At 66.3% G+C, this 18,938-nt stretch overlaps 4 protein-coding genes across 4 annotated transcripts in view; 2 read left to right on the top strand and 2 right to left on the bottom strand.

Annotated features, from left to right (window-relative positions):
• Positions 1-45: 45 nt before the first annotated feature.
• On the bottom strand, positions 46-4,968 carry MEPCE (methylphosphate capping enzyme). Its single transcript, XM_056503503.1, has 4 exons — positions 3,726-4,968; positions 2,656-2,874; positions 788-914; positions 46-324 (listed from the first exon to the last, which is right to left on the bottom strand). Exons 1-4 carry the CDS (start codon positions 4,893-4,895, stop codon positions 272-274), a joined length of 1,569 nt encoding a protein of 522 aa, XP_056359478.1. The 5' UTR covers positions 4,896-4,968; the 3' UTR covers positions 46-271.
• Positions 4,969-5,747: 779 nt separating this feature from the next.
• ACTL6B (actin like 6B) lies at positions 5,748-13,952 on the bottom strand. The gene is made up of 14 exons (XM_056503628.1): positions 13,661-13,952; positions 13,235-13,311; positions 12,982-13,147; positions 12,177-12,277; positions 11,995-12,092; positions 9,345-9,439; positions 8,150-8,256; positions 7,692-7,781; positions 7,548-7,609; positions 7,360-7,474; positions 6,567-6,647; positions 6,370-6,465; positions 6,098-6,184; positions 5,748-6,001 (listed from the first exon to the last, which is right to left on the bottom strand). Exons 1-14 carry the CDS (start codon positions 13,683-13,685, stop codon positions 5,921-5,923), a joined length of 1,281 nt encoding a protein of 426 aa, XP_056359603.1. The 5' UTR covers positions 13,686-13,952; the 3' UTR covers positions 5,748-5,920.
• A 252-nt stretch (positions 13,953-14,204) lies between these two features.
• On the top strand, positions 14,205-15,270 carry POP7 (POP7 homolog, ribonuclease P/MRP subunit). The gene is made up of 2 exons (XM_056503627.1): positions 14,205-14,292; positions 14,411-15,270. Exons 1-2 carry the CDS (start codon positions 14,240-14,242, stop codon positions 14,919-14,921), a joined length of 564 nt encoding a protein of 187 aa, XP_056359602.1. The 5' UTR covers positions 14,205-14,239; the 3' UTR covers positions 14,922-15,270.
• The window catches only part of LOC130259395 (chromodomain-helicase-DNA-binding protein 3-like), a 24,187-nt gene continuing 20,448 nt past the window's right edge, over positions 15,200-18,938 (top strand). The window contains exons 1-4 of the mRNA XM_056503652.1: positions 15,200-15,217; positions 15,816-15,997; positions 17,565-17,721; positions 18,095-18,182. Of these exons, the coding sequence (XP_056359627.1) occupies positions 15,200-15,217; positions 15,816-15,997; positions 17,565-17,721; positions 18,095-18,182 (445 nt within the window). The remainder of the gene's footprint in view (positions 15,218-15,815; positions 15,998-17,564; positions 17,722-18,094; positions 18,183-18,938) is intronic.

The following is an 18,938-nucleotide window of genomic DNA, read 5'->3' as shown; positions in this document are numbered from 1 at the left end:
TTTATGTAATTTCCCCCCCCCCCCCCAAAAACGATCCCCCCCAGCTGACCAATCACCTCCTTTATTGCGGGGCCCCCCCCTCGCACAGAGCAAACCACGGCAAACGCCGGGGGGGGGGGAGGGAACACCCCAAAAATTGGGGGGAGGGGGAGGGGCAAACAGAGCCCCCCCCTCCCCCCGTTTGGCATCCAGTGGGGTGGGGGGCGACCCCCCCCCCTCCCCCACCCTGCGAGCATCGGGGCCCCCCCAGATTGGGGGAATTTTGGGGGGCTCAGGGGGCGTCACCTCGTCCCTTGTGGAAGAGATAAATCGGCCGCTGGAAGCCTGGGGGGGAAAAGGATTGAGTGAGGGGGGGGACCCCGAATTTAGAACGCTCCCACTTCACCCCAAAACAGCCCAGGGACCCCCCAGCCCCAAACTCCCCCCGGGTTTGAGGTGATTCCCCCATTCACAACACCTCCAAACCCCCAATTTGGGGTGTCACCCCCCCACACCAGAACCTAATTTTCTCTCAAAGCAGGTGCCCCCCTAAAACCTCTCTGGGATTTGGGGTCCCACTCTGGGATTTGGGGTCCTGACCTTGGTGAATTAGGGTGCTGACTCAGATTTGGGATCCCCACTGTGGGATTTGAGATTTCAACTCTGGGATTTGGGGTCCTGACTCAGATTTACCGTCCCCACCCTGCGATTTCGGGTTCTGACTCTGGTATTTGCTATCTCCACCCTGAGATTCGGGGTCTCAGCTCTGGGATTTGGGATCCCCACAGGGATTTTGGGGTCCCCCTACCTTTGGAGCTGTGCTGGGGGGTCCCCAGCAGCTCGCAGCGCTCGAACCCCACCTCGGGCGAGGTCAGGTAGGCGGGGAACTGCTCGGGCCGCAGCCGGATGCGCTGGTAGTTCCGGTACGTCGTCTCCTGGGAGCCAAAACCCCAAATCTGAGAGATCCCCCCTGAAATCTGAGAGACCCCCCTGAAATCTGAGAGACCCCCCTGAAATCTGAGAGATCCCCCCCTGAAATCTGAGAGATCCTCCCTGAAATCTGAGAGATCCCCCCTGAAATCTGAGAGATCCCCCCCAAAACCCCGTGGTCACCCCCCCCCCACAAAACTCACCTGAGACGCCCCTAAACGCAAGGGGGTTCCTTTTAACTCCTCAAAATGAAACCCTAAAATTCCATTTCTGACACCAAACCCTCCTGAAACTTCCTGGAACCTCCTTTAGCCCCATGTACAACCCCCCAAAACCCCACTGAGAACCCCCAAAACCCCACTGAGAACCCCCAAAACCCCACTGAGAACCCCCAAAACCCCCTCAGCCATCACTGACTTGGCAAACCCAACCAGGAGTCCCCCCAAGACTCTTTATAACCCCCCTGTGACCCTCCAGAGCCCTCTCTGAGCACCCCAAAACTGTGTGTGACCCCCTGTGTGACCCCCCCCAGACCCCTTTAGAACCCCCCAAAGATCCCTCAGACCTCTTTATGACCCTCCCCAAAACCCCCCAAACCTCACCGTGAGCCCCTCACATTTGTGATGCAGTAACAGGGCTGGGGCTCCAGCAGCAGCAGCCCCCCAAAACCCCTCTGTGACCCCAACAATGACCCCAACAATGACCCTCAGAGCCCCCCAGACCCCCTGTGACCCCAATAATGACCCAAACAATGACCCTCAGACCCCCCAGACTCATGGGTGAGCCCTTTAGAGCCCCCCCATACTCACAGTGAGCCCCTTGCACTTGCAGCAGGGCTCCTAGGGCTGGAGCTCCAGCAGCAGCAGCCCCCCCAAAACCCTCTGTGACCCCAATAATGACCTAACAATGACCTCCTAGAGCCCCCCAGACCCCCTGTGACCCCAATAATGACCCCCAGACCCACAATGAGCCCCTTCAAACCCCCCCAGACTCACAGTGAGCCCCTTTAGAGCCCCCCAGACCCACAATGAGCCCCTTCAGCCCCCCCAGACTCACGGTGAGCCCCTTGTGTTTGCAGTAGGACTCCCAGGGCTGCGGCTCCAGCAGCAGCAGCCCCCCCAAAACCCCTCTGTGACCCCAATAATGACCCCCCAGACCTCCTGTGACCCCAATAATGACCCCCAGACCCCCCCAGACCCACAATGAGCCCAATAACAACCCGACAATGACCCCCAGACTCACGGTGAGCCCCTTGCGCTTGCGGTAGGACTCCCAGGGCTGCGGCTCCAGCAGCAGCCCCCCCAAAACCCCTCTGTGACCCCAATAATGACCCAACAATGACCCCTAGACCCCCCCAGACTCACGGTGAACCCCTTTAGACACCCCCAGACTCACGGTGAGCCCAATAACAACCCAGTAATGACCCCCAGACTCACGGTGAGCCCCTTGCGCTTGCGGTACGACTCCCAGGGCTGCGGCTCCAGCAGCAGCAGCCCCCCCAAAACCCCTCTGTGACCCCAATAATAACCCCCAGACCCCTCCAGACCCCCCCAGACTCACGGTGAGCCCCTTTAGAGCCCCCCCAGACTCACGGTGAGCCCCTTGCGCTTGCGGTAGGACTCCCAGGGCTGCGGCTCCAGCAGCAGCAGCCCCCCCAAAACCCCTCTGTGACCCCAACAATAACCCCCAGACCCCCCCAGACCCCCCCAGACTCACGGTGAGCCCCTTCAGCCCCCCCAGACTCACGGTGAGCCCCTTGCGCTTGCGGTAGGACTCCCAGGGCTGCGGCTCCAGCAGCAGCAGCCCCCCGGGCCGCAGGTGCCGGAACGCCCTCCGGAAGAGCCGCTTGAGCCCCTCGTCGCCCCAGTTGAGCTGCACCCACTTGGTGAGGGACAGCAGCAGCACCACGTCGAACTCGGGGCGCTGCGCCCCCACGGCCTCCTCCCGCTCCGGCACGTAGTTCCCCTGGGGAGGGGGCACGGGGTGAGACACCCTGAGGGGTTTGGGGGGGGAAAAGGACAGGGGGAGACCCCCCTGAGAGTGTTTTGGGGGGTGGGAGCACAGCTGAGCCCCACTGAAGGGTTCTGGAAATACCCCGAGCCCCCCACGGGTATTTTTGGGGTATTGGGGGAGCACACACTGAACCCCACTCAGGGGTTTTGGGGATTCCTAGGATGGAATGGGGGGTTAGCCACCACTCCAATACCCTGCTGATGCTTTCAGGCTCATAAAGGAAACCCTGGAACTCACCCCAAAATCTTCCTGCGCTACTTGTCATGCCACAAATCCCTCTAAAGCGACCCCCAGTCTCGCTGGAGACCCCCAAACCTGCCCCCCTTATCTCTCTAGGGCTGCCAGGACCCCCCAGAACCCATCTAAGATCCACTGAAAACTCTCCTCAAGCGCTCTAAACCCACCAAAACCCCCTAAAACCCCACAAACGCCCTCCCAAAAACCTCACCAACCCCCCAACCTACCTGTGATACCCTCAGACCCCCTAAAACATTCCACACGTCCCTTTCAGACCTTCCAAAACCCATCCCAGACACCTCACACACTCCTGTCACACCCTCAAATCCACTGAGACCACCCCTAAAACTCCACTCGAGCCCCCTCTGCACCCAGTGCGGCTTCCAAACCCCCTAAAACCCACACAAGACCTTCCTAAAACTCCACTCGGAGCCCGCTTCAGCCCCACCCTCACCTCCCAAAACCCATCCCAAACACCTCACACGCTCCTTGCACCTCCTCAGACCCACCGAGAGCCCCCTAAAACACACGAGACCCCCCCCCCCCAAAACCCATCCCGAACTCACCGTGACGAACACCACGTTGTGCGGGAAGTCGGCGGCGCCGGGCCCGTCGGGCGGCAGCTGCGGGGCGGCGATGGGGCCGCGGCTGGCCAGGAGCGCGGCGGGGAAACCTTTCCTGGCGCCCCCCGCCTCGCCGTCCGCCGCCCCCAGCCCCTCGGACAGGTAGTGGCGGATGTTCTGGCGGGCCGAGCGGATCAGCCGCCCGTCAATGTCCAGCCCCACCACGCGGGCGGGCGCCCAGCGCTTGGCGATGCTCAGCGTCAGGTGCCCCACGTTGCAGCCCACGTCCAGCACCTCCTTGCCCGCGAACCACTCGGGCCGCAGCGCCCGCAGCCGCGCGTCCTCCACGTCCGGGTTGCGGTACCCGTAGTATTTGCAGTAATTCCCGTACTGGAACTTGCGCACCTGGTGCCGCGGCCGCTGCGCCGCTTTCCCGGAGGGTTTCGCCGGTTTCTCGGTGGCCGCGGGGGGCGGAGGAGGAGGAGGAGGAGGAGGGCGAGGCCCCTCGGATTTGCTGCAAGTCCGTCGGCGCTTGCGGTGGCGGCCGGTGGCGGGCAGGGCGGCGGGGCAGGGCGGCGCGGTGGCGGCGGCGGAGGGCTCGGCGGGGCGGGCGGGCTCCTCGCCGGCCGGAGCGGCGCTGCCCGCGGTGCCGGCGCCCCGCTGCTGGCCGCGGTGGCGGTGCCGGCGGCGGGCGCTCTTGGCCGGGGACGCCAGGCGCAGCGCCTCGCCCGGCGCGTTCAGGCTCAGCGGGTCCGTGATGTCCCGCGGCACCAGGATCTCCACCGGGTCGCGGCCGCGCTGCGGGAGCGGCGAGGACTGCGGCGTGCGCGCGTTCAGCGCGCGGCTCACCTCCTCGTCCAGCAGGCTGTTGAGGTTGAGCGGGTCGAAGATGTTCCCGCCGAGCAGGAACTCTGAGGGCAGCACCGGGCCGCACTCCGAGGCCGCGCGGCGCCGCCGCTTCCACGCCGGCTGCTTCGCCCCGCAGCTGCTGCGCCGCTTCCCGCCGCCGCCCGCGGCGCGGAGGCCATTGCGGGGCCGCGGGGGCTCGGGCGGCCCCGGGGGTGGCGCGGCGGCGGCGGGAGGAGGCGGCGGCGGCACCAGGAAGGCCTCAGGCGCCGCCGCCATGGCGGCCCGGCCCGCGCCTGCGCGCTGCGCCGCGCCGCCCCCGCGCATGCGCCACCGGAGGGGGGAGCGGGGGGAAGCGCGCGCGAGGGGAGTCCGCGCCCGCCGCCTCCCGCCCGCGATGGCAGCGCCGCGGCGGCCCGGCGGGGCTTATATAGCGGGGAGGCGGGGCCAGCAGCGGGCACGCCCACAGAAAGGGGCGGCGCGGCGGCGCGGAGCCAATAGGAACCGGTGAGCGGAGCACGGCGGCCAATAACGGGAGTGGGCGCGCGGGGAGAGAGAGGGGGCCTCAGCAGCTCGGGGTGGCCGCGGCGAACGCCTGCGCGGAGAGCGCGGGAGAACGGGGGGAAGCGGGTGGGGACGGAGCGGGGGGGAATCCTGCTGAAGGTCTGAGGGAAGAGCGAGGAGCGCGGAGGGGGAATGTAGGCGGCGGGAAGGCGGAGCAGGCGGGGTACGGCCGACCTGCGCGGGGGCCTCGCCGCGCGCGCGGAGGCTGCCGGCAGTTGGAGTCCGTGTGGGAGTTGCGCGTGCGCAGTTCTATCGCCTTCTCCCCGCACGCCCTCTCCCGTTCCAGCGCCGGTGTCTTCTCCGTCCCTCGGCCGCGTACTCACGTCACCGTTGCGGTCGTGACGTCAGCGAACCGGCTCTCTTCTCCCCGCCCCGCCCGCCCGGTAACGGAGCGCTCGTCGCGCGCGCGGCGGCTCTCGCGAGAACAGCGCGCAGTTCCCGCTGCGGCCTCGGGGCGGCGCCGCCGCGTCTCGCGCCCGCCCCCTCGCTGTCACGTGCCCTCGCGCCTGCGCGGTGCCCCGTCCCGGCACGTGCCGCAACCCCCACACGTCACGTGAGCGTGCGCGCGGGAAGCCCCGCCCCCTCCCCGCGCGCTCCGTTTTGAGGCGAAAATCTCCAAAATCGGTGAAAAAATATCCCGCAGCCCTACACATAAACAGCCGCCATTAATCCTCTCTGCCCCCAAGCCCCACAGGTGCCTCAGAGCCGGTTTCAGGTGGGTTTTAATGGTTTTTGCCGCGTTTTTCCCCTCAGGGGCTGCAGCCCCCCTCAGGGGCAGGAGTCCCCCCTCAGGGACACTTGCGCTCCACACACTGCTTCCCGCCCTCCTCGTACTCCTGCTTGGAGATCCACATCTGCTGGAAGGTGCCCTGCGGGGAATTTGGGGCGTTTTGAGGGATTTTTGGGGGGGGTCTCCCGGATGGGGGAACCCCCCCCCCCGGCTCTCCATGGAGCCCTGGACTCACGAGCGAGGCCAGGATGGAGCCGCCGATCCAGGGGCTGAAGCGCCGCTCCATGGTGCTGTTGCTGGCGATGAGCTTGAGCCGCATGCTCTGGGAAAACGGGAAAAGGGGGAAAAAAGGGGAAAAGGGGAAAAAAGGGGAAAAAAATGGGAAAGGGGGAGGCCGCTGTGGGTGGCTGGGAAACCACCACAGGCAACTGGGAGTGACTGGGAGAAACCCAGACTGGGTCCCTTCCCGCCCCCAAACGTCCCTCAGAGGGTTTTGGGGTCCCTCACCGGGGGGGTTTTCTGGGCCAGCTCGCGGTTCAGGCGGTCGGTGAAGCCCTGCAGCAGCGTGTTCCCCCCGGTGACAATGACACTGCCGTAGAGACCCTGCGGGGACACGGTGGGGAGGGGGACCAGCGGGATTTGGGGTGACCCCGCTGCTCCCCGAACCCCTCCCGGACCCCCCCCCCAGGTCCCAGGACACGCACCGGGCGGATGTCGATGTCGCACATCCCGATGCTGGTGGTCACCACGTGTCCCACGCCCAGCATGGTGTTCCCCGAGAGGCCCTGGGGGAAAATGGGGGATCGGGGGGGGGTCCTAAAAATCCGGGACCTCCTTGGGAATCCCCAAACCCCCCAAAAATCCGCTGGGGATGCTTTTGGAAGAGTCAATGATCTCTCAGAAAAGCAGAACCAGGGGGTTGGAGGGGTCCCCTAAACCCCAAAACGCCTCAGCCCCTCTCAGAGACCCCCCTCAAGATCCCCAAACCTTGACCCCCAGACCCCCAAACCTTGACCCCCAGACCCCCAAACCATGATCCCAAGATCTCCAAACCTCGAACCCCAGACCCCAAACCTTGACCCCCAAGACCCCCAAACCTTGACCCCAAACCTTGACCCCCATGCCCCCAAACCTTGAACCCCAGACCCCAAACCTTGACCCCCAGACCCCCAAACCATGATCCCAAGATCCCCAAACCTTGACCCCCCAAACCTTGACCCCCAGACCCCGAAACCTTGACTCCAGTCCCCAAACCTTGAACCCCAGACCCCCAAACCTTGACCCCCAGACCTTGACCCCCCAAACCTTCACCCTGAGACCCCCAAACCTTGACCCCGAGACCCCCAAACCTTGACCCCCCCAAACCTTGACCCCCGAAACCTTGAACCCCATGCCCCCAAACCTTGACCCCCAGACCCCCAAACCTTGATCCCCCACACCTCGACCCCGAGACCCCCAAACCTTGCCCCCCCAAACCTTGCCCCCCGGACCCCAAACCTTGACGTTGGAGGGGTCGAAGAGCCCCTCGGGGATGCGGAGCCGCTCGGCCCCGTAGTCGGTGTTGTACCCGTTGGGCATCTCGTAGTGAACCGTCGGCATCTGCGCCGCCACCCTGGGGGGAAAAGGGCAGATTTTGGGGTCCCCAAATCCCCCTCCAATCCCCCTCCCAAAATCCCAGCACTCACTGCTCGTCATAAGGCGAGTCCGAAACCTGCAGCACCGAGGCCTGGAAGTCCTGGATCACCTCCTGGAATGCCCAAAAAAGGGGGTCAGGCACCCCAAAACCTCCCCCCGACCCTCAGGGACCCCCCAAAATGGCCCATGCTCACGTTGCAGGTGAAGTTGTGCCAGGATTTGGACACCTGGGGCAGCTTCTCCTTCTTCTTCCAGCTCGGGGGGGCCCCTTCCCGCACTGGCTCCTGGAAAAGGGGGGCCCGGGGGCGTGGCCAGGACAAAAAAGGGTGTGGTCAGCTCCCAAAGGGGCGTGGCTTGGGATTAATGATAATTAAGAAAAGGGGTGTGGCTTCCAGGGTAAGAGGAGGAGTCTAAGTGTGATGTCATTGAGGGGGTGTGGTCTCCAGGGGGTGGAGCTAAAGGATAGCCCCACCCCCAAACTGGGTGGAGCTAAAAAAATTTTGGCTGTCCAATAGGGGTGGAGCTCAAGAATGAGCCCACCCTAAAATGGGTGGGGTTAAGGGATGATCCCACCCCCAAGCGGGAGGAGCCTTGTGTTTGCCCCACCCTGATTGGTGTCCCCTTGGCCCCGCCCAGCGCTGGCCACGCCCACCTTGGCCGCGATCATGTAGGGCGGCACGATGTCGATGTTGAGCTCCTGGAAGAGCTCCCGGCACTGCATGGAGATGAAATCCCCGGCCAGCGGCGACTTGACGATACCTGCGGGACACGCCCGGGCTCACCTGGGGCAGGTGTGCACTCACCCGGCTCAGGGGCGTGGCCCAGGTGAGCCCTCACCTGTCCCAGGTGTGTCCTGGGTGTGTCCCAGGTGACATTCCCCAGCCCAGGTGTGTCCCAGGTGTATGCTCACTGCCCCAGGTGTGTCCCAGGTGACATTCCCCACCCCAGGTGTGTCCCAGCTGTGTTCTCACCTGTCCCAGCTGTGTCCTCAGAGTGTCCTGGGTGACCCTCCCCATGCCAGGTGTGTCCCAGGTGTGCTCACCTGCCCCACATGTGTCCCAGGTATGTCCCAGATGTGTCCCAGGTGACCCTTCCCATCCCAGGTATGTCCAGGTGTGTCCCAGGTGTGTCCCAGGTGACCCTCCCCAGCCCAGGTGTGTCCCAGCTGTGTTCCAGGTGTGTCCCAGGTGACCCTCCCCAGCCCAGGTGTGTCCCAGCTGTGTTCCAGGTGTGTCCCAGGTGACCCTCCCCAGCCCAGCTGTGTCCCAGGTGACATTCTCCAGTCCCAGGTGTGCCCAGGTGTGTCCCAGGAGTGCCCAGGTGTGCCCAGCTGTGTCCCAGGTGTGCCCAGCTGTGGCCCAGGTGTGTCCCAGCTGTGCCCAGCTGTGTCCCAGCTGTGCCCAGGTGTGTCCCCAGCTGTGTCCAGGTGTGCCAGGAGTGCCCAGGTGTGTCCCAGTGTGCCCAGGTCGTGTCCCAGGTGTGCCCAGGTGTGCCCAGCTGTGTCCAGGAGTGCCCAGGTGAGCCCAGGTGTGCTCAGCTGTGTCCCAGGTGTGTCCCAGGTGTGCCCAGGTGTGCCCAGGTGTGTCCCAGCTGTGTCCCAGGTGTGTCCCAGGTGTGCCCAGGTGTGTCCCAGGTGTGCCCAGCTGTGTCCAGCTGTGTCCCAGGGTGCCCAGGTGTGCCCAGGTGTGTCTCAGCTGTGTCCAGGTGTGTCCAGGTGTGTCCCAGGTGTGCCCAGGTGTGCCCAGCTGTGTCCCAGGAGTGCCCCAGGTGTGCCCAGCTGTGTCCCAGGTGTCCCAGTGTGCCCAGGTGTGCCCAGGTGTGCCCAGCTGTGTCCCAGGTGTGCTCACCTTGCTGCAGGATGTAGCCGTCGTGCACAGGTATGGCCGTGGTGTGGGTGGCCCCCGAGTCCAGCACCAGCCCCGTGCTGCGGCCGTTGGCAAAGCTGGCGGCGGTCAAGGGGCCACAACGGGGAGTGGGCGCTGACCGCTGACACACTGACCACTGACCATTGACCATACTGACCACTGACCACTGACCATACTGACCACACTGACCACTGACCACTGACCACTGACCGCACTGACCACTGACCATTGACCTCACTGACCACACTGACCACTTACCACTGACCATTGACCTCACTGAACATTGACCACTGACCACTGACCATACTGACCACTGACCGCTGACCACTGACCATACTGACCACTGACCATACTGACCACTGACCACTGACCACACTGACCATACTGACCACACTGACCACACTGACCATACTGACCATACTGACCACTGACCACACTGACCACTGACCACTGACCACTGACCATACTGACCACTGACCATTGACCTCACTGACCACTGACCACTGACCACTGACCACTGACCACTGACACCACTGACCATACTGACCATACTGACCACTGACCACTGACCACACTGACCATACTGACCATACTGACCACTGACCACACTGACCATACTGACCACTGACCACTGACCACTGACCACACTGACCATACTGACCACACTGACCACTGACCACTGACCACTGACCACTGACCACTGACCACTGACCATACTGACCACTGACCACTGACCACAGTGACCACACTGACCACTGACCGCTGACCACTGACCACTGACCACTAACTGACCACATTGACCATACTGACCACACTGACCACTGACCACTGACCGCTGACCACACTGACCACTGACCACATTGACCACTAACACCACTGACCACTAACACCACTGACCACACTGACCACACTGACCACTGACCACACTGACCATACTGACCACTGACCACTGACCAATGACCTCACTGACCACTGACCACACTGACCACTAACACCACTGACCACTAACACCACTGACCACACTGACCACTGACCACACTGACCACTAACACCACTGACCACTAACACCACTGACCACTGACCAATGACCTCACTGACCACTGACCACACTGACCACTAACACCACTGATCACTAACACCACTGACCACACTGACCACACTGATCACACTGACCACACTGACCACTGACCACACTGACCACTGGGTGACACTGGTCACACGAGGGGGTACCGGGGGTGACACTGGTGGTGACACAGGGGTGACACAGTGATTTTCAGGGCTGAAATTTCCGGGTTTTTGGGGCTGAAATTCCCAGATTTTCAAGGCTGAAATTCCCAGGATTTTTGGGGCTGCAATTCCCAGATTTTGGGGCTGGAATTCCCAGATTTTCAGGGCTGAAATTCCCAGATTTTGAGGGCTGAAATTCCCAGGATTCTTGGGCTGCAATTCCCAGATTTTGGGGCTGGAATTCCCAGATTTTCAGGGCTGAAATTCCCAGGATTTTTGGGGCTGGAAATCCCAGAATTTTCAAGCTGAAATTCCAAGATTTTGGGGCTGGAATTCCCAGATTTTCAGGCCTGAAATTCCCGAGGTTTTGGGGCTGGAATTCCCAGAGTTTTCAAGCTGAAATTCCCAGGATTTTGAAGCTAAAATTCCCAGGATTTTGGGGCTGAAATTCTGAGAGTTCTAAGCTTGGAATTCCCAGGTTTTTGGGGCAAGAATTTCAAGGGTTTGGGTCATAAAATTCCCAGGATTTTGGGGCTGAAATTCCCAGATTTGGGGGCTGAAATTCCAGAATTTTTGGGTTGAAATTCTAAGACTTCAGAGCTTGGAAGTCCCAGAGTTTTGGGGTCACAATTCCCAGATTTTTACACAGGGGTGACCCGGCGATGACATTGGGGGTGACAAAGGGGTGGCAGGTGACACTGGGGTGACATTAGTGACCCCGGGGGTGACATTGAGGGTGACACAGGGGTGGCAGGTGACACGGGGGTGGCAGGTGACACGGGGGTGACACAGGGGTGGCAGGTGACACAGGGGTGACACTGGTGAGCCGGGGGTGGCAGGTGACACGGGGGTGGCATTGGGGGTGACACAGGGGTGACACTGGTGACCTGGGGGTGACACTGAGGGGTGGCAGGTGACACTGAGGTGACATTGGGGGTGACACAGGGGTGACACTGATGACCCGTGGGTGACACTGGGGGTGACACAGGGGTGACACTGGTGACCCGTGGGTGACATTGGGGCTGACACAGGGGTGGCAGGTGACACGGGGGTGACACAGGGGTGACACAGGGGTGGCAGGTGACACGGGGGTGACACAGGGGTGACACGGGGGTGACACAGGGGTGGCAGGTGACACGGGGTGACACTGGGGGTGACACAGGGGTGACAGTGGTGAGCCGGGGGTGGCATTGGGGGTGACACAGGGGTGGCAGGTGACACTGAGGTGACACAGGGGTGGCAGGTGACACTGGGGATGACACGGGTGGCAGGTGACACGGGGGTGACATTGGGGGTGACACGGGGGTGGCACAGGGGTGGCAGGTGACACGGGGTGACACTGGGTGACACGGGGTGACACAGGGTGACACGGGGTGACACTGCGGGCCGGGCGGCGCAGGGATACGCGGTGAGCACGGCCGTCTTGCAGAGGAAGAAGGCCGGGATGTTGTAGTGCTCGAACATCAGCTCCGTCAGCTTCTCCCGCTTGGCCCGGGTGTTCCACTGCGGCACGGGGACATTGGGGACGCTGGGGACACTCGGGGGACACTGGGGACACCCAGCCCCCCCCCCGGGGGTGGCACCTACCGGGGCCTCGGACATGAGCACCGGGTGCAGCCCCGGCTCCGACTTGACGTGTTTGCCGTAGGTGTGGTCCAGGATGGCCTGGAAGCACTCCCAGTCCTCGACTGGGACAGGAGGGGACAGGAGGGGACAAGGGGGGCTGGGGGACACCGCCTGTCCCCACCCCGCGTCCCCTGTGCCCCGCAGGTGTCCCCACAATGCTGTCCTGGGTCTCTTCGTGCCCCCAGGTGTCCCCCATATCCCTGCTGTCCTCTCTGTCCCCACTGTCCCCCCATATCCTCAGTGTTCCCACTGTCCCTGCTGGCCCCAATGTCCCCCATGTGTCACATGTTCTCCAGTGTCCCCCATATCCCCACTGTCCCCATGTCCCCCACTGTCCCCCCATATCCACACTGTCCCCTGCTGTCCCCCATGTCCCCCATGTCCCCCTCTGTCCCCCATGTGTCACATGTTCCCCAGTGTCCCCCATATCACCAATGTCCCCAATGTCCCCCCCATCCCCCACTGTCCCCCGCTGTCCCCCATGTCCCACATGTTCCCCACTGTCCCCCATGTCCCCTGCCTGTCCCCCCATATCCCCACTGTCCCCAATGTCCCCCCCATCCTCCACTGTCCCCCTCTGTCCCCATGTCCCCTGCTGTCCCCCATATCCCCGCTGTTCCCACTGTGCCCAATGTCCCCAGTATCCCCCATATCCTCAATGTCCCCCCTATCCTCTGCTGTCCCCCACTGTCCCCAATATCCCCACTGTCCCCAGTGCCCCCCCATCCCCCGCTGTCCCCGCTGTCCCCCGTGTCCCCGCACTCACTCATGCCGTTCTTGAGCGGGGACAGCACCTCGACGCCCTCGCGGGCCACGTGCAGCGCGTTGGTGTCGATGTAATAAACCTTGCCGCCCTTCTTGTCCTTGTCCCCGTCCAGCTCCAGGGACACCTCGTCCGGGGACAGCAGCCCCACCGTGGTGGGGAAATCCGCCTGGGGACAGCGGCAGTGTCACCTCCGCGGCGGGGACACGGGCTGGGGGTGGCACTGGGGACACGGAGGGGACGCGGTGACACCGACCTTGGGACAATCCTCGCCGGCATAACCGGCCCGCACCGAGAAGGAGCCGATGTCGAACACCAGAGCCCCGACCTCATCTGGGGGAGGGGACACGGTGACACTGGGACCCCCCCCCCCAAAAACCCCCGGAACCCCGCAAAACCCCCGAGGGGGACACGGTGACACCGGGACCCCCCCCCCAAAAACCCCCGGAACCCCGCAAAACCCCCGAGGGGGACACGGTGACACCGGGACCCCGCCAGGACAATGAGACCCCCCCCCAAAAAAAACCCCGGGGATCCCCACCGTATATCGGGGGCGGGTGACACCGGGACCCCCCCCATCTCCCACCCCCCAACTCCCCTTTGACCCCCTTGGCCCCGCCCCTCTCCCGCCGTGGCCCCGCCCCTTCTAAAGCTCCTCCCCTCTCTGGCCCCGCCCCCGCACCGCCGCCGTAGACGCCGCCGCTCATGGCCGCGTTCAGCACCGGGACAGCGCCGGCCGGGGGGGCGGGGCCGGGCCCGCAGCCAATCAGCGCCCGCCGAGGGGGCGGGGCCGGGCCCGCAGCCAATCAGCGCCCGCCGAGGGGGCGGAGCTGAGCCCGCAGCCAATCAGCGCCCGCCGAGGGGGCGGGGCCGGGCCCGCAACCGATCAGCGCTCGCCGTGCGGCGCGCGCGCCCATTGGCTGCGCCCCTTAAAGGGGCCGCGGCCCGGCCCTTTGTTAAAGGGGAGGGGGCGTGGTCTGCGGGGCGCGGCTCCGCCCCTTTGTGCTGAGGGGGGAAAGGGGCGTGGCTTCCCCTAAGCCCCTCCCACGCGGTCATTCCGCTGGGGGTGGGGGAGGAATTGACGGTTTTGTTGAAGAAAAGCCCCAAAATGGCGAGTTCGGCGCTTGCGAGAGGGGAGGGGGCCGGCCTCTCCCTGTTTGCCGTCAAAAAACTCCAAAAACAACAAAAAAAAACGCTCAGGGGGGCGTGGTTTCGTGTGGGCGGTGCTTAGGTGGGCGTGTTCCCGCCGAGGGGCGTGGCCATGCAGGGGGCGTGGCCTCGCGGCGGAAGCGGCGGCAGCGCGGGACGCGCGAGGTTCGGCGGGGGGCGGGGGGAATTTTGGGACAGTGTCCCGGGGAGGGTCACGGGGGGCTCGGGGGGGGTCCCGGGGCCGGTCCCGTCCCTGACGCCCCCTCCCCATTTCTCCCCCCAGAATGTCGTCGGGCCGCGCCGCAGCTCCGTCCCCTCCCCCGGGGGGGCTCCCCGGGCCGCCCCCTCCTCGCCGCCGCCGCTGCCGGGACCCCGCCCCCACCGCAGGCCCGGCCCCGCTTCCCCCCGGTGCCGGCGCCGCTCCCGGTGCCGGTGCCGGCGGCAATGACGTGTTCGTGACGTCCCGCTCGGATTTCCGGGCGCAGCTGCGGCGCTGCCAGCGGCTGCTCGGGGGTCCCGGTGCCGCCGGTGGCCCGGGCGAGCTGCGGCTGCACGGGCTGGGCCTGGCCGTGCCCCGCACCATCAACCTGGCGCTGCAGCTGGCGGCGGGCGCGGGCGGCGCGCTGCGGCTGCACGCCAGCACCTCCTCCGTGCCGCTGCGGCCCCCCCGCCGCCGCCGCCAGCGCGGCGACACCGGCGACACCGACGGCGACAGCGGCGACGGCGACGGGGACAACCCCCGGCACAACTCGGCCATCCACATCCGCCTCTGCCGGGAGGCGCCCTGCGCATGAGGCGGGGCTGGGGGCGCCCCCCGGGGTCCCCAAAATGCGGGGAAGGGTCACTCGGTCTGCCGGGATAGCCCAAAATCCACCCCCCGCCCCCGGAGTGGCCGCTGGTTTTGGGGACACCACAGGGGCACCGGAGCGGAGTCACCGAGGACCCAGAGCCTGAGGCCACCGCGGGTGGCTTTGGGGACACCGTGGGGACACCGCGACCCGCCGCCGCCGCTCCGGGGACACGGGGCGATGCCACCAACGGGCCGAGAGCGCCGCGGTCCGTGGCCAACGCCATGTCCCCGATGTCACCCGTAGCGGCCTCGGGGGCTTGGGAGGGATGGGACACCCGAATAAAGCCGGTGGCAGCAGCAGCGACGCCTCGGGGGATTTTTGGGGGGGATTTTGGGGGGATTTGGGGCAGGTTGAGGGGGGCGGGGATGGCGCTTCCTCTTCCTCATCGGTGACATTTGGGGCAGGAAGGCCCCAGGTGACAATGGGGGACCCAGGGGACAGGGATAGGAGGGGCTGGGGTGGCCAGGGGGGGAATTTTGGGAATTTGGGTGACGTGGTGGGGGGAGTTCAGGTGACACTGGGGACATTAAACGGGAAAGGGAGGGTGGGAAAATGAGGGGGGGCCTGGCGACAAAGGGACACTCAGGTGACAAGAGGGACACGCAGGTGATAAAAGGGACCGACAGGGATGGCAGGTGACCCGGGGGGGAATCCAGGTGACCCGGGGAGACTCTCAGGTGACCCCCCAGGTGACCCGGGGGGACTCTCAGGTGACCCTCAGGTGACCCGGGGAGACTCCAGGTGACCCCCAGGTAACTCGAGGGGGACTCCGGGTGGCCCCCAGGTGACCCGGAGGGACTCCAGGTGACTCGGGGGGACCCCAGGTGCCCCCCCCAGGTGCGCAGCCCCCATTCCCGGGCAGTCCCGGCCGCGCTGGGGACTCCCCGCCGCGGGGACTCCCGGGTGCCACGGGGGGGACCCGGCGGTGTCCGTGACGCCGCTGTCGCCGTCCCCCCGCCCCCGGGTGCCCTTTGGCCCCGCTGGCGCCGGAGCCGCGGCCGGGCTGTGCGGAGCCGCACGTACGGCCTGGCAGGGGGCCCGCGTCACCCCCCGTGTCACCTCTCGTGTCACCTGGGTCCCTCCCGAGTCCCTCGCGTCGCCTCCATCCCGCTCCGTGTCCCCCGGCTGCTCGTGTCACCTCCCGCGCCCCCCCCTCCCCGTGTCACCTCCCGCGTCCCCCCGTGTGTGTCGTCCCCCGCGTGTCCCCCGCGTCCGTGCGTCCCCTCCCCGTGTCCCCTCCCCGCCTCGGGGGTCCCCGGGGCCGCCCCCGGGGCCGCGCTGGCGCTGGGGACGGGGACGGTGACGGCGACAGTGACGCTGCCCCATTGTTCGGCCGCTTCCGCGGGATCCCGGGATCCCCCGGCCTGGCGCGTCCCCGTGTCCCCGCGCGTGCGTCCCCGCGCGTGTCACCGCGCTCCCACGGCCCGGGGGTGTCCCCGTGTTCCTGTTCCCATTCCCAGGGTCCCTGTCCCCAGCGCTGTCCCGGTGGCGCCGTCCCCGTCGTGCATCTGTGTCCCCGTGTCCCCTCCTCTGTCCCCGTGTCCCCTCCTCTGTCCCCGTGTCCCCCGTCCTCGTGTCCCCTCCTCTGTCCCCGTCTCGCTGTCCCCGTGTCCCCCTCTCCTGGGCTGCCGTGTCCGCAGCTCTGTCCCCGTGTGTCCCCAACTCCGCAGGGTGTCCCCCTGTCCCCACTTCTGTCCCCGCGCCCTCATCCCCGACCCTCCGTCCTCACCTCCAGCTCCTTGTCCCCGTGTCCCCACCGTGTCCCCGTGTCCCCGTGTCCCCACCGTGTCCCCATCTTGTCCCCGTGTCCCCACCGGGTCCCCGTGTCCCCATCTTGTCCCCGTGTCCCCACCGTGTCCCCGTGTCCCCACCGTGTCCCCGTGTCCCCATCTTGTCCCCGTGTCCCCATCTTGTCCCCGTGTCCCCACCCCTCCATGCCCAGTCACCCCTCCCTGCGTCACCCCCTTTTCCTCCTCCGTGTCCCCCACGTGTCCCCTGTCCCCGTCCCCCGTGTCCCTTCCGTGTCCCCTTCTTGTCCTCTCCGTGTCCCCCTGTCCCCACCGCTCCATGCCCAGGTCCCCACGTCCCTGTCACTCCCGTGTCCCCGTCCCTGTGTCCCCCATCTCCGTCCCCATGTCCCCGTCCCTGTGTCCCCCTCGTGTCCAGCAGTCCCCACCCCTCCGTGCCCACGTCCCTGTCACTCCCGTGTCCCCCCCGTGTCCCCCATCCCCGTGCCCACGCCCGTGTCACTCCCGTGTCCCCCTCGTGTCCCCCGTCCCCGTGCCCATGTCCCCACGTCCCTGTCACTCCCGTGTCCCCCCGTGTTCCCCCACTCTCCCCCCATTCCCAACCCCCACCCCCATGTCCGTGTCCCCCCGTGTCCCCCCGTGTCCCCCCCGTGTCCCCCCGTGTCCCCCCGTGTCCCCCCCGTGTCCCCCCGCCTCTCCGGCGCCGTGCCCAGCCCCGGGGGTGGCCCGTGGCCAGCGGCCGACGTGCTGCGGCCGGCGCGGCCTTTTCCTCGACGGCCTGGGGGGGGGCGAGGGGGGGGGAGCGGATGGAAACCCCCCCCCCCCCCACCCCCCCAAGGGCCCTTCCGGCCCCGCGGCCCCTCGGATCAAACATTAACCGGGGCCGGGGCCGGGGGACGCGGCGCGGGGACGGCGGCAGCCCCGCGGCCACCAGGGACCCCCGGGCCACCAGCGACCCCCCCCGGGCCATGAGCGGCGGGCGATGGGGGCGGCGGGTGAGTGGGGAGGGGGCGGGAGCGATCCAGGTGTGCGGGGGTGGCAGGTAAAGGGGGGAGGGGGGTGCTCCGGGGTGGGGGTCCCCGCGTGTCCGGCGGGGACTCAGCTGAGGAGGGAATCCCACGCACCCCGGTTTTGGGACGGGGGGGTCCCGGCGGTTCGGGGGTCCCGCGATTTTTTTGGGGGGAGTCACGCTGGTTTTGGGGGTCCCCCCGGTACCCTGCCCCCCCACCCCCATCCCCGTTGTCCCCGTGTCCCCCGCGGGACGTGGCGGTCGCTGACCCCCCCCTCCCCGTGCCCCCCCCCCCCCACCCAGGGCTGTGTGCGCCGCTGCTGCTGCTGCTGCTTTTGGGGGTCCCGGGGCGCCCCCAGCCCCCCCCCGAGGGCCCCCCCTCGCTCTGCGACCCCCGAGTGATCGAGCGCTTCATCCTGGAGGCGCGCGAGGCCGAGCGGGGGGGCGGTGAGAGCGAGGGGGACACGGGGGGGCGCGGGGACATTGGAGGACTTGGGGAAATTTGGGGGTCTGGGGACACGGGGGGGCGCGGGGACATTGGGGGGTCTGGGGACACGGGGGGGCGCGGGGACATTGGGGGGACTTGGGGACATTGGGGGACTTGGGGACATTTGGGGGGCGCGGGGACATTGGGGGGGCGCGGGGATATTGGGGGGCGCGGGGACATTGGGGGGCGCGGGGACATTGGGGGGCGTGGGGACACTGGGGGGCGTGGGGACATTTGGGGGGGCGCGGGGACATTGGGGGACTTGGGGACATTTGGGGGGCGCGGGGACATCGCGGGGGGCTCGGGGAAATTTGGGGGTCTGGGAACATCGGGGGGCTGGGGACACTGGGTGGGGGGCGTGGGGACATTTAGGGGACTTGGGGACATTTGGGGAGCTCGGGGACATTGGGGGGTCTGGGGACATTTGGGGGTCTGGGGACACGGGGGGGCGCGGGGACATTGGGGGACTTGGGGACATTTGGGGGGCGCGGGGACATTTGGGGGGCGCGGTGATATTTGGGGACTTGGGGACATTTGGGGGGCGTGGGGACATTGGGGGACTTGGGGACATTTGGGGGGCGCGGGGACATTGGGGGGGCGCGGGGACATTGGGGGGGCGCGGGGACATTGGGGGGCGCGGGGATATTGGGGGGACTTGGGGACATTTGGGGGGCGCGGGGACATTGGGGGGACTTGGGGACATCGCGGGGGGCTCG

Source organism: Oenanthe melanoleuca, chromosome 14 (genome assembly GCF_029582105.1).
Source record: "Oenanthe melanoleuca isolate GR-GAL-2019-014 chromosome 14, OMel1.0, whole genome shotgun sequence".
NCBI classification, from domain to species: domain Eukaryota; kingdom Metazoa; phylum Chordata; class Aves; order Passeriformes; family Muscicapidae; genus Oenanthe; species Oenanthe melanoleuca.
The sequence above is the reverse complement of the archived record's forward strand: the minus strand, read 5'-3'. Positions and strand labels throughout refer to the sequence as shown.